Here is a 12,933-nt window from a genome sequence, read left to right as displayed (position 1 = left end):
TTTGAGCCTTCAATTCAAAATCTGTTCGACATCACAAAATCTTTGGATTTGGAATTGGGAATGAATTACAATTCCAATTCCTCCCAATTCAATCATTTGAATTTCATATCAAAAATAGATAATTAGAATTCCAAATAGTTACCCCCTCTGTCCGTGAAATGTCATCCAATTTTGTCTTTGTGGTCCGTCCGTGAAAGGTTGTCCATTTTGCTTTTTTTTTCCTTTCATTTTTGGTAAATGGACTTCACTTTCCACTAACTCATTACACTCACTAACTATTACTACTATAAAACTAATATATACATTGTACTAACTTTTTCCACTCACTTTTCTTCACATTTCTAAAAACTAGTGCCTAGTCAAACATGGACAATATTTTGCAGGGAGAGGGAGTATATAATTGGACATTTTCACACACTACACATTGCACACAAGGACTACACATACTAAACGCACACACTAGACACACACAAACATCCACACACTTTGAATCATAATTAAATTTCTTTGTTTAACAAAGAAAAGAAAGGATTCGGAATTGTATTATAATTAAATTCTTTTAAATTCAATATTGTAGAATTCTAATTTTAATTATAATTTCAATTCAATTCCAATCAGTTATATCGCACCGAATTGTGAACAAAATTTACAGTGAGACAACAATTCAAATATAATACACTCCTACTTGTATGGAAGACAGGACAATATTGGATATTATCCGAACCAGTATCAAGCTCAAAACTAGACAATGCAACAAAAGAGATGAAGTAACAACAGCAATAGACATAAAAAAAACAGAATTCATTGATAAAGACTAAAATAAACCAAGTACCATCAGTAGCTCAACTTGAATTTAGTCCAAAAACAACGATATTAAAAGGCAGTAACTACTACCAGGAATTTAACGGTACGATTTCTGGAACCTAGCACGAGCACCACGACCACCGAATTTCTTTGGCTCGCAGCGCCTGGGATCGGCGACGAGAAGCGTCCTGTCGTACCTACCAAGGATGTCCTTAATCTCCTTCTTCGACTGCTCATCAACGTACTTCTGGTAGAAGGCAACGAGCGCCTTGGCGATGGACTGACGGATGGCGTAGATCTGCGAGGTGTGACCTCCTCCTTTCACGCGGATGCGCATGTCCACTCCGGCGAAGCGGTGGCGGCCGAGGAGGAGTATCGGCTCGAACGCCTTGTATCGGAGGATCTCCGGCTCTACCAGCTCGATCGGTTTGCCGTTGATTTTGATCAAACCACGGCCACGCTTGCAGTGAGTCACCGCCACTGCGGTTTTCTTGCGACCAAAGCACTGAACTGATTCCTTTGCGATGGGTGCCGCCATGACTGCTGTAGTTCTCTCTTCGTCTCTCTGCGGCTGCTACTGAATGGCTAAACAAATGAACCCTAGATGAGTTTTTAATAAAAAAAGGGAAAACTATGTTATTATTTGGATTGGGCCTTTGCAGTTTGGATTGGGCCTCACGGCCGTAGTAACGATTTATCGAACGAAGCAGCGTTTGGTAGGTACAGAATTGAATTTAAAATACTTGTAGTGCTGCTCTCCTCTATGAGTCAAGCCGTGGGGTGTGGTTTGCTTCAACAAAATGAAGAGTTAATGCCTATTTATAAGCAAATACTCCCTCCATCCTACAAAAGATGTCACACTTGTGGGACGGCACAAGATTTTAGGAGGTTTTGATTCGTGTGTTAAATTGAGAAAAAAAATATAATTTTTATATTCATGTGAGAGAACTTTTTCCAAAAATAAAAATGTGACATCTTTTATAGGACAAACTAAAAAAGAAAGTGTGACATCTATCATGGGACGGATGGAGTACCATTTAAACTTTATATAGACTCAGTACGAATACATTTAAGGAATACATTTAAGGGCTGCAACAGTTAAATCAATCAAGTGACTTCAAATATTGCAATCAACCATCAACTATAATAGTTGCAACCCTTAAATGTGTTCAGAAGTCTACTCTAAAGTCTTCAAGTGGTTGGCTAAATTTGCTTATAAATAGACATCAACTTTCCATTTTGACACACCAAGGGCCACACTCCCAATCAAATTAATAGCTCATCGTCCACTTATATTTTCTCTCCATTCTCTACTTCTTATTTTGAGTTTTATTATCCTCGTAGAGAATTTGTCATAAGGCTACTTATCTTGTTAGTCCGGAGATAATATTTTGTACTCCCGTCAATATTATAGTGGAATTTTTGCCTCTCTCACCGATGGTTTTTTACCTCTATTTACGGAGGATTTTTCCACCTAAATATTTTGGTATCATTTTTACTATCGTTATTAAAAAAAATTCTTTGGTTGAATTTATCATGCTTCCGCTGTACCCCTACACTATTATTTAGATTAATTTAGCTTATAACAAAGACCAAAATTCATAATTTAAGACTAATTTTATGTAATACTGCTTCTTCTTTACATTTGAACAAGGGTAAGTTCACCATTAAGCTCTTCAAGGTTCCTTCATTTAGTTCGTGGAGCCGCACAGCACATAGCTAGAAAAGTTAGAGAGCCCATATTATATGCATATACATAGTTGGTTGATTATCATTGCCTATGTATCATCATTGCTTTTTCTTCAATAGAAGTTCATGACCTTGTGAATTCTATGATCATATTTACATAATCGAACATGGAGTTGTCTGATTACGTGTGGAAGGAAGTTGTTACAATAAATTGATAATCAAATAGTAACTAATTTTGCATTGAATAAGGTCTTGCTAAAAATGCAAGAATGTAACTTCGAACTAAGAATCTTTCAAATCTTTCATAATACCTTCAAATCTTCGACTTTCATTGATAAAAGTTGGAGATGAATTATTCATCTTGATCTATTATAATACTCCTATAAACAAAGATATATTAAAATTTGAGTAATTAATTTGAATTAAAGCTGATATTTGTATCATTATTTTAGGCATTCCTCATATTCATTGTTATAACAATAAATATATTGGAATTTTGATAGATTAATTCTCAATTTTGTCTTGATTGTCTTTGGCAGTGGTAAGCCATTAATGACAGATGACGGAAGAATGAGCAAAGTGGAACTTAGAAGCTGGTATTAGGGAACCATATACAAAGGTATGGAATGAAAATTAGAGAAGATTAATGAAATGTGGGGTTGAAATAAAAAAAATCTAAAATGTACTATTTTAATTAAAAATTACAATCTGCCGGGCCAACCCGCTTAATACGCCAACCCTAATGAGCTAACCCATTTAGCTAGCCCGTTTTTGTATTCGGGTTGTTAAATTAGAGTCCTAACCCACTAATCTTTATGAGGCTATTCGTACTGACTTACGGATTTCGGATTAGATTGACAAGGGGTGGGTTTGAGTGTAGATCGCCTTAGTTATTTTTCTTACAATTACATAATGTTAAAATATTTTTACTATGTTATTAAAAATCAAATGTTACCGAGAAATATGGCAGATTTAGCAATTTCAGTGTTGTTAGATTTCATCTCATAGAATAACAGACACATAAAGCAGCTGCTTCATCAATTCCCTCGCACTCTGTGGTCTTCTGCCTTCGTAGATTCCGCCACTCTCTCCCTCCTTCCTTCTCTCCATCACACACAGAGAGAGACGCAATCTCAGCACTCACCCATCTTCATCTCAATTCTCTCTCTCTCTCCCTCTCGCGATGGAGAGCATGGCCATCTACTCTTCATCCTCCACCACAACCGCCACTTCCTTCTCCCGCTTCTCCCTCCCCCGCCTCCGCCCCTCCGCCCATCTCCGCCCCCTCAAATCTACCCCCAAACTCCCCTTCATCCACACCCCCACCCATTCCCCCCTTTTCCACCCCATTCACAAAACCATTCCCAGAAGACTCTCCATCTTCTCCGGCTCCGCCGCCGCCGCCGCCGAATCGACACCCGCATCTCCTCCTCTACAAGGCGCCAAACTCATCCCCTTAATAATCTCAGTCGCAATCGGTGTCGTCGTCCGCTTCTTCGTCCCCAAACCCCCCGAAGTGACCCCTCAGGCATGGCAACTGCTCTCAATTTTCCTCTCCACCATCGCCGGCCTCGTCCTCAGCCCCCTACCCGTCGGCGCTTGGGCCTTCATCGGCCTCACCGCCTCAATTCTCACCAAAACACTCACCTTCACCTCCGCCTTCTCCGCCTTCACTAATGAGGTCATTTGGCTCATTGTCATCTCCTTCTTCTTCGCCCGCGGCTTCGTCAAGACCGGATTGGGCGACCGGATTGCCACTTATTTCGTGAAATGGTTGGGGAAGAGTACTCTCGGATTGTCTTACGGCTTGACGCTTAGTGAAGCGCTGATTGCGCCGGCAATGCCTAGCACCACCGCCAGAGCCGGAGGCGTGTTCTTGCCCATCATTAAGTCGCTCTCCTTGTCGGCCGGGAGTAATCCCGGAGACCCCTCCAAGAAGAAGCTTGGATCATATTTAGTGCAATCACAGCTTCAGGTTTGTTTCTGCCATTTTCATCATTAGTTATTGTTTTATGTTTTGTTTAAGAATTGGAATTCCTCATTTGGGTGGATAAGAACCATGTTCATATTGTAACTGCATTTAATCAATTGTTTGTGATTCTGTCATTAGTCCTATAAGAATGCTGCTTATTGTATTACTGCATTTCCTCATTTTGGCTATTTGCTAATGAAACTACTGAATTATATTCGAACCGAGTGAGAAAATGGTAGTTATACTTCTGCCCAATTAGTGAAAATAAATCATATAATCTTGTGTAAGATATGAGTATCTGTGTTCCACACCGGAAATATTATTTTTGATAGTGTCCCTTACTTGTGTCCCAGTTACTCATGCATTCCTCTTTTGTTGTGTGACAGTCTGCTGGTAACTCTAGTGGTCTTTTCCTAACTGCTGCAGCTCAAAATCTGCTGTGTCTCAAACTCGCTGAGGAGCTAGGGGTTGTAATTTCGAGTCCATGGGTTTCTTGGTTCAAGGCAGCAAGTTTGCCTGCATTTATCTCTCTTTTGGCTACACCGTTCATCTTGTATAAGCTTTATCCTCCTGAAATCAAGGATACACCTGACGCCCCTGCAATGGCTGCAAAGAGATTGGAGCTTATGGGACCTGTCACGAAAAATGAATTGGTCATGATCGGTACAATGCTTCTTGCAGTTTCTTTGTGGATTTTCGGGTATGTATTACTTTCTTTTAGTCATGATTGGTACAATACTGATTCATTACTGTTATAGAGACATCTTCTGTTGGAATATGAAATCTGTATGTCACTAGACTGTATAAACTTTTCATTGATTCCATGCCAGAGTTGAGTCCCATAACATAATATATGCTTCAATTACCGTGGCCTCCTTCGAGAGTGCCAATTTTCTGTATTTGCATTGTTTGAAACTGATTACTCAGTACACGTACTTTAATGTGTTCCTTAGACTGAATTTTGTGGTTTCGTTCCCTGTTAACCATAGATTGTGATATGAGATTATGATATTCATGCAGAGACGCACTTGGCATTGCAAGTGTTGTTGCTGCAATGCTTGGTCTTTCGATCCTCTTGTTACTGGGAGTGCTTGATTGGAATGACTGCTTAAGTGAGAAATCAGCATGGGACACTTTGGCATGGTTTGCAGTTCTGGTGGGCATGGCTGGCCAATTGACAAATCTTGGCATCGTGAGCTGGATGTCTACTTGCGTAGCCAAAGCACTGCAGTCATTGTCGTTGAGTTGGCCGGCTGCTTTTGGCGTGCTTCAAGCTGCGTACTTCTGTATCCATTACTTGTTTGCAAGTCAAACTGGCCATGTTGGAGCGCTGTACTCTGCATTTCTTGCCATGCATTTGGCATCCGGAGTTCCAGGCGTTCTAGCAGCACTGGCTCTAGCTTACAATACCAATCTATTTGGTGCTTTGACACATTACAGCAGTGGTCAAGCTGCTGTTTATTTCGGAGGTACAGCTACTCTTCTCTTTCACGAGTTTTGCGTCGTCTCACTCAGAATTCTACCTTTTCCCCTTTCTAAATTTTATGCACAGATGAGATAATTGCTTGTAGCTCTCATTCTGGAGTGGTGTTGCTTGTTCTTAGATATTTTGACTTGACTAGCGTTTCTGCACCTTGTGTAAACAGCCGGTTATGTGGATCTTCCGGATGTGTTCAAGTACGGGTTCATCATGGCCCTTGTTAACGCGGTGATCTGGGGAGTCGTCGGGGGATTTTGGTGGAAGTTCTTGGGGCTCTATTGATTTGATCAGACATTGGTGTAAGCAAGTTTTTGGTATCTGATCCATGCTCTGATGGAACCTGAGAAAGTTCAGCTGACAACTTAGGTTTGATCTCTTTCTTAGGCTTTGTCTAAACTCAAAAAGGAAATATTTATTTCTTCGAACAAACATGAAATGCATGGAGTTGATGAGCAAAAAAGAAGAGAAAAAAGAGCTCTTCTGGTTTCCTTTTTCTTTTTTTGTTTTGTCAATGTAAAGTACTATCATTGCAAGGTCTCACAATTTGCGGTTTTCGACCTAGAAGGAAATGGAATAGTGAATTAGGGTCCATTCTCTTTCGTTGCCAAATTTATCATAAAAAGGTGGGAGAAAAGAATATGTTCGTTCATTCATTAATCATTATTACGGAGATAGATGAAGGCATTGGAATAATACTTTAACATTATTGTTACCCAATTAATTCAAATGATTCATTTTTTGTACCTGAATGTATGCGAAAATAGAAATTATCGCTATTACTATTACCATTACCGATCATAGCTTATCAATTCAAAATAAAACAACTTGAAATCATTTTAACTATAATTATATAATCTAAATTCTAAATTACATAAAGCTCTACTGCATCTTATACTACTTCTAAAGTTAAATGGGATTTGTGACTTTTGGCTACTTCTAAATTCTATCGCATCTTATACTACTACAATCTACAATAAAGATATGCACGATGCATCGCAAACTAGTAATTCTAAATTACATAAAATTGAATTGTAAGAATATTATCTATTTAGATAAATGAAACTCTGTACTTAATATCGAACAATGTTTAAAACTCTTAAATCTTGTCTCACATCGACTTGGTGATGATTGTAGACTCATCTATATAAGTATAGATAATCCTCCCTCTTACAAGGCCTTTTAAGGGAGTGAGTGATCAATTTCTAATAAACAGTAATTAGAGATAATCTTCTTTATTACTCCCTTTCCAGATGATGACGGACCCAGAAAATATAACTCATGGGTCAGATACAAGATATAATTAATAACAATAATATTTAAAGAGTTTTTTAAATTAATTTAATTACTAATAAATATAATAAATAGTTATTTTTAAAAAATTTAAATTATGTAGTCATATCTTCTGTTATGAAATGATATATATAAACAAAATGTACTCAAAAATTCTTTCACTTGTAATAGTATTAATTGAATGTTTCCTCTCAATATGTATTAAGATATTTTTCAATCATACACCTCCCATCGTATTTTTGCAGCTTATTCAAAAAAAAAATCAGAAAATACATTTTAAGTCGATGTTATACGCTTCCTTAAAAGTTATATTTAAATATTATAAAAATGATAATCATTTTATAAATTTATCACTAATTTTAAAACTCAATAAATGAAATAAAAACAATAAAAGTATGGTTGATAACATATATATTCTGTAATGATTATGTTGACTTAATCTATAAAATAAGTAATTAAATTAATTAGCCATCAATATGACCGACTAATTTTATTTTAATAACTGGTCGTGATTCCCTTTCATCTAATTTAATTATTAAAATAATTGAAAATAAAAGAAGTGGAATCGTTCCTCTATTTCGGTTCTATTTTTACCGTCTCTCTCCTCCATCCCCAATCTATCCTTATTATTCAAGTTTCCGACTGATTCATCCTCGAGTTGGGATCCCCTGCTGTGTTGCGAGGGATGCCGTGCACATCCCCACTTTTGAATAATTTTACATGCTTTGTATTATTTTTTTCCATTCTACTAAGAGATGGTGTGGAACATCTACACCATCCATTGCTAGAATGAAAAAATAATAAATATGTAAAATTATTCAAAAGTGAGGATGTGTTACTGGGTGGAGGTCAGTCGTGTGGGGTCGGAGCTAAAAAAAATAAAGTTTCTCAGCAGATGGACCCCACCTACATCCGTGGTTGCTTCCAGGTCAAATGTATGGATAGAGATCGCTACATTTGATCTGTCATACATATTTTAAATATTTGATCTGTGAACAACCATATTTGACCTACATCCGTGGTTGCTTCCAGGTCAAATGTATGGATAGAGATCGCTACATTTGATCTGTCATACATATTTTAAATATTTGACCTACATCCGTGGTTGCTTCCAGGTCAAATATATGGATAGAGATGGCTACATTTGAGCTGTAATACATATTTTAAATATTTGATCAGTGAACAGCCATATTTGATCTGTGAACAGCCTAGTCTTCCAAAAATGGCATCAAATTCAGTTGATCAGCCGTTAGAATTTGAAAGAAGCATAAAAGCTATAGCAGATTCTTCAAATCTGGAAGCAGTCCCTTCCAAATTCAATATTGCTAATGACTACACTGCTCTACCATCTGATTCAATCCCTCTCCTCGATTTCTCCTCCCTTATCTCCGCCGATCCTCACCAACGCACCAAAGCCGTCCAAGATCTCGCGGAAGCATCTCGAGTTTGGGGCTTTTTCATCGTAAGAACATACGTACTACATTATCAATTCCTCTAATTATGTGATTAATAATAATTATAATTAAATTGCAGCTTGTGAATCATGGGATACCTGAGAGCTTGATGAAGGACGCGATTGCAGCTGTGAGAGACTTCTTCAATTTGCCAGAATCTGAGAAGAAGCAGTACGAATCGAAGTCAGTGTTAGATTCGATTCAATGTGGCAATTTGACACTTGCAAATACTTCAAACCAAAGCTTCACATTTTGGAGAGAGTATCTTAGGCTGCGTGTCCATCCCGACTTCCACTGCCCTCACCACCCTCAACATCTCAGGTTAAATCTTCATCTACTCCTCTCTCTATATGGAATATGGTATAATGAATTCAACAATAATATTATAGAGATGTTACCATTATATTGGTGGGTTTAGTACTATAAAAACACACACTAATACAAGAGAAAACACACTGCACATGCCACACAACACTACCTACAATATACACACAATGCCCTACATCGCTACATTGCCTACGCTATACACACATAATATATACACTTGCACATACAACTCAAAATATATAGAAAATATTGTTACATTACAAAAATAAAATGAATTAAAAATTTATTAAGTTAAAAATTAATGTAAATATCGATTATTTTTTAAATTTATCAAACAAAGAATTTGAAATTAAAATAATTTTATACTCCTTAACTTTACTAAATAATAAAGAATTAGAATTGACTTAAATTCAATTTCATAAAATTGCAATTACAATACCAATTGAATTTCATTATACTAAACACATCCTTATATATTGTGATGAATGGTAGGGAAATTGTGATGGATTACAGTAAAAAAATCCGAGAATTGTATATGAAGATAATGGAAGCCGCAGTTGAATATCTGGAATTGGATAAACATTATGTGGATCAACTTTTAAAGATGGATTCCATGGCACAAATGGTTGTCGGAAATTGTTATCCTGCATGTCCTCAACCTGATAAAGCCATTGGCCTCCCGCCGCATACCGATCCAGGTTTCTCCTCCTCCTCTTCTTCTTCTGGTTTCATTCTCTCCCTTTTATTAAACTAACCAACACAAAAATCAGGTTTGCTGACATTTCTGATAAATAATGGAGTTGAGGGTCTACAAATTGAGCATGATGGCAAATGGTTCAACGTTCAATCTCCTCCTAATTCCATTTTGGTTAATGTAGATGACCACTTTGAGGTAGAGTAATTCATTATCACTATTATTTCTATTAAAAATAAACAAAGAAGGGAATATCCAATGAATAATAACTCATAGAATGAAGTGCATATTTTGTTCAATTACATTTATAAAAATGGTACCATTTTAATTATTTTCAAGGAGAAAGAAGGGGGGAGGGAGGGGTTTACGATCTAATATGACTCTCTCTTTATATAAATATTAATTCATATTGATAATTTGTATGTAAATTGGACAGATATTAACGAATGGAAGGTTTAAGTCTCTAAAGCATAGAGCTGTGGTGAATAAGGAGAGAGAGAGAATTTCACTCGTGGTATTGAATACTCCGGCATGGGACGCCATTGTTGGGCCGGCTGCGCCACTGGTCGACAAGGATGGCTCAGCATTATACCATTCTATGGAGTATAAACAATACTTGGAGACAAGCATCGCTCAAAGCCGTCTCGGTGGCAAATCCTTTTTCGAGCAACAACTCATAATCCAAGACATCTAGTGAGCCCGTATAGGAGCCTCCTTTGTTCGCCAATAAGATTCAAAACTAGGTTTAACCTAGTGCTTTCCCTTGTTTTATTTGTTTAATTTACGTAATCGAGTGAATGTTCGGGTTTTCTTTGTCGGTTCTTTCCTGGATCGTAATAAGATAGAATAGGTTTTAGATAAAGATAATGTCTACTAAAAGAAAATAAAAATCTGAAAAACCTAGTTTCATGTTCTCTCTCAAACTCGTTATCACCCATTTCCTCATTTTCAAACACGAGTGACACCCTTGTTGGCATTCTCGTGAATTCCTCTAAAAATTCATATATCGACGGATGTTTTCATTCGGTCGTCATTGTATCTCTGCAATCTCTCATATTTTCGGTCTTTCTCTAGAGCGATTCGGCACCAATTGGTATTCAATCATATGAGAGAAGCAAATAACAACCCATATACAAACTCAAGTTTCTAAATTTCATTTATCAAATTATTCTCTATCTATCATTCAAACTAACAAATAAAGCCTATATATAGGCAACAAAAAATTCTATTACTAATTGGAAACGAAAAGTTAAATTCAATTAATGAGATAAAATTATACCGAAATTCAACGTTTAATTTTAATTGAAAACAACTACAAATAAATTTGGAAACGAAAAGTTAAATTCAATTCCTAAATGAAATAAAATTATATCGAAATTCAACTTTTAATTTTAATTGAAAACAACTGCAAATAAATTTGATCCCTAAAGGGAATAGAGTCTGACACACATAATAATTGAAACAAATCTACAATTATAAAAAAAATTAAAAATAAAGTCCTTAATACAAGTTTTCATCTTCATCTTCATCACAAGAGGTCATACTTGTATTGGAATAGCTTGTTTAAAAGCTATATACAAAACCTCAATTAATTCTTACTAAATTTATCTTGTAATACAACTAAGGGTGTTAAAACTGGTAGCGGGGAGTAATTCTCATCCCGATCCGACAGCATACATCTTTTTATTATTCTATTCTACTGATATTTCATTTTTCTGTTTTATTTCTTTTATTTTCTGTTTTTCCAACTCAGATAGCATACATAGTGTATTTCATTTTTTATTTTTCCATTCTTTTTTCATGGATTTAAAATGAGTCATGAGTACATTATACTCCATCTGTCGCTTAAAAATAATATCATATTTGTCATTTTGGATTGTCCCTTAAAAATAGACCAACTCTATTTAAGAAATTTTTTTTCTCTAACACCAATAATACTCCGTCACCTTTTCTTTATACATCTCTCTTACTTTATCAATTGTGCGTTAAAATCCGTGTCTTTACAAATATTGTCTATTTTCTAGGGATGGAGGGAGTTAGGCTTACACACGGTTCAGGAACCGCCGGTTCCGGTTCATGAACCGGCGGTACACGGTTCACATTTCCCATGAACCGGAAACTGGCCTGCCAAGGGTCCTGGCGGTTCCGGTTCCGGTTCGGCGGTTCGTCCAATTTTTTTTTTTTTACATTTTTTATTTGTTTATGTATGAAATGTGCGTAAATAAAATTAAAAAAATCAAGATGACAGTTGCAATTTTATTGAGGTTACACATTACAACAATTACAAATCACAAAATTCTTGAGGTCTTGAAGTCTTAAACAAAAATTTAAATACAAACGAGACTACTAGTCAACAAGGAAGCGAATTACAAATTACAAAACAGACTTAGAAGTTCTTATAAAAAAAACTTATAAGTATATATACTCTTAATCGGCGAAGGAGATCTTTCTACATAACTAAATTGAGGACACATTTAGCAATTCAACTTTAAATGTTGAGTTTAGTCTAACAATCAACAATTATAGTAGAATTGTCAAAAGTTCCCGGATTTAGCCTTATAGAGAAATCTACTTCATCGACTAGAGTATATACAAATACAATTATTTAATTGTATTTGCATATTTTTAAAGTAGGAACCAATGGAAAAAAAAGAAATAAAGGAAAAAGGACTTGAGCTTAACTTAAATTTAAAATTTAAGTTGAGGTGTCTACGTATCCACAATGCTCATTTGCATTAGGGAATCAAAGCTCACATAGTTCTCTTACCTTACTTACCTATTTGGCTTGGCCGGCGGCGGTTGACGGTTGGCCTACAATTCATCCCCGGTGAATTCATCTTGTGATCCCTCCTGACGATCATCCCAATCATTTTCTTGTTCTCTAACGTCTACATCACGGCTTCCATATTTTTCGCGGAGAGCTTACTTCTTGATTCATCCAACACACGCGAGCTAACACTAAAAGCGACTCGACGGCGACAGTGGAAGCCGGAACAGAAAAGATCTGCTTGGCCATTGAAGCAAGTATGAGAAAATCTTTCTCGTGGGTTCCCCACCAATCGAGGACGTCGATTTGGGCGGGAGGAGTAGGACCTTCATCACCAAAGGAAAAGAGCGAATCGAAATATAAATCTAATTCACTTACCATACCTGAGGACCTTCCGCCGGTGCTGTAGCTGTATAGGTCGGCTAATTGGGATTGCGCGTCGGGGTCATCATAATC

General features: G+C 36.6%; 3 protein-coding genes across 3 annotated transcripts; 2 read left to right on the top strand and 1 right to left on the bottom strand.

Annotated features, from left to right (window-relative positions):
* Positions 1-780: 780 nt before the first annotated feature.
* LOC121802192 (40S ribosomal protein S16-like) lies at positions 781-1,402 on the bottom strand. The gene has a single exon (XM_042201789.1). The coding sequence runs from the start codon at positions 1,340-1,342 to the stop codon at positions 902-904; it is 441 nt and encodes a 146-aa protein (XP_042057723.1). The 5' UTR covers positions 1,343-1,402; the 3' UTR covers positions 781-901.
* Positions 1,403-3,466: 2,064 nt separating this feature from the next.
* On the top strand, positions 3,467-6,536 carry LOC121805680 (dicarboxylate transporter 2.1, chloroplastic-like). Its single transcript, XM_042205629.1, has 4 exons — positions 3,467-4,468; positions 4,852-5,165; positions 5,486-5,934; positions 6,112-6,536. Exons 1-4 carry the CDS (start codon positions 3,677-3,679, stop codon positions 6,225-6,227), a joined length of 1,671 nt encoding a protein of 556 aa, XP_042061563.1. The 5' UTR covers positions 3,467-3,676; the 3' UTR covers positions 6,228-6,536.
* Positions 6,537-8,354: 1,818 nt separating this feature from the next.
* LOC121803346 (2-oxoglutarate-dependent dioxygenase 19-like) lies at positions 8,355-10,521 on the top strand. Its single transcript, XM_042203027.1, has 5 exons — positions 8,355-8,697; positions 8,769-9,010; positions 9,509-9,714; positions 9,787-9,908; positions 10,147-10,521. The coding sequence occupies exons 1-5, from the start codon at positions 8,458-8,460 to the stop codon at positions 10,402-10,404; spliced, it is 1,068 nt and encodes a 355-aa protein (XP_042058961.1). The 5' UTR covers positions 8,355-8,457; the 3' UTR covers positions 10,405-10,521.
* Positions 10,522-12,933: the final 2,412 nt, after the last annotated feature.

The sequence above is a fragment of the Salvia splendens genome, chromosome 5, assembly GCF_004379255.2.
Source record: "Salvia splendens isolate huo1 chromosome 5, SspV2, whole genome shotgun sequence".
In the NCBI taxonomy this organism is placed as follows: Eukaryota; Viridiplantae; Streptophyta; class Magnoliopsida; order Lamiales; family Lamiaceae; genus Salvia; species Salvia splendens.
Note: the sequence above shows the minus strand (reverse complement) of the source record. Positions and strands in the feature narration are given on the sequence as shown.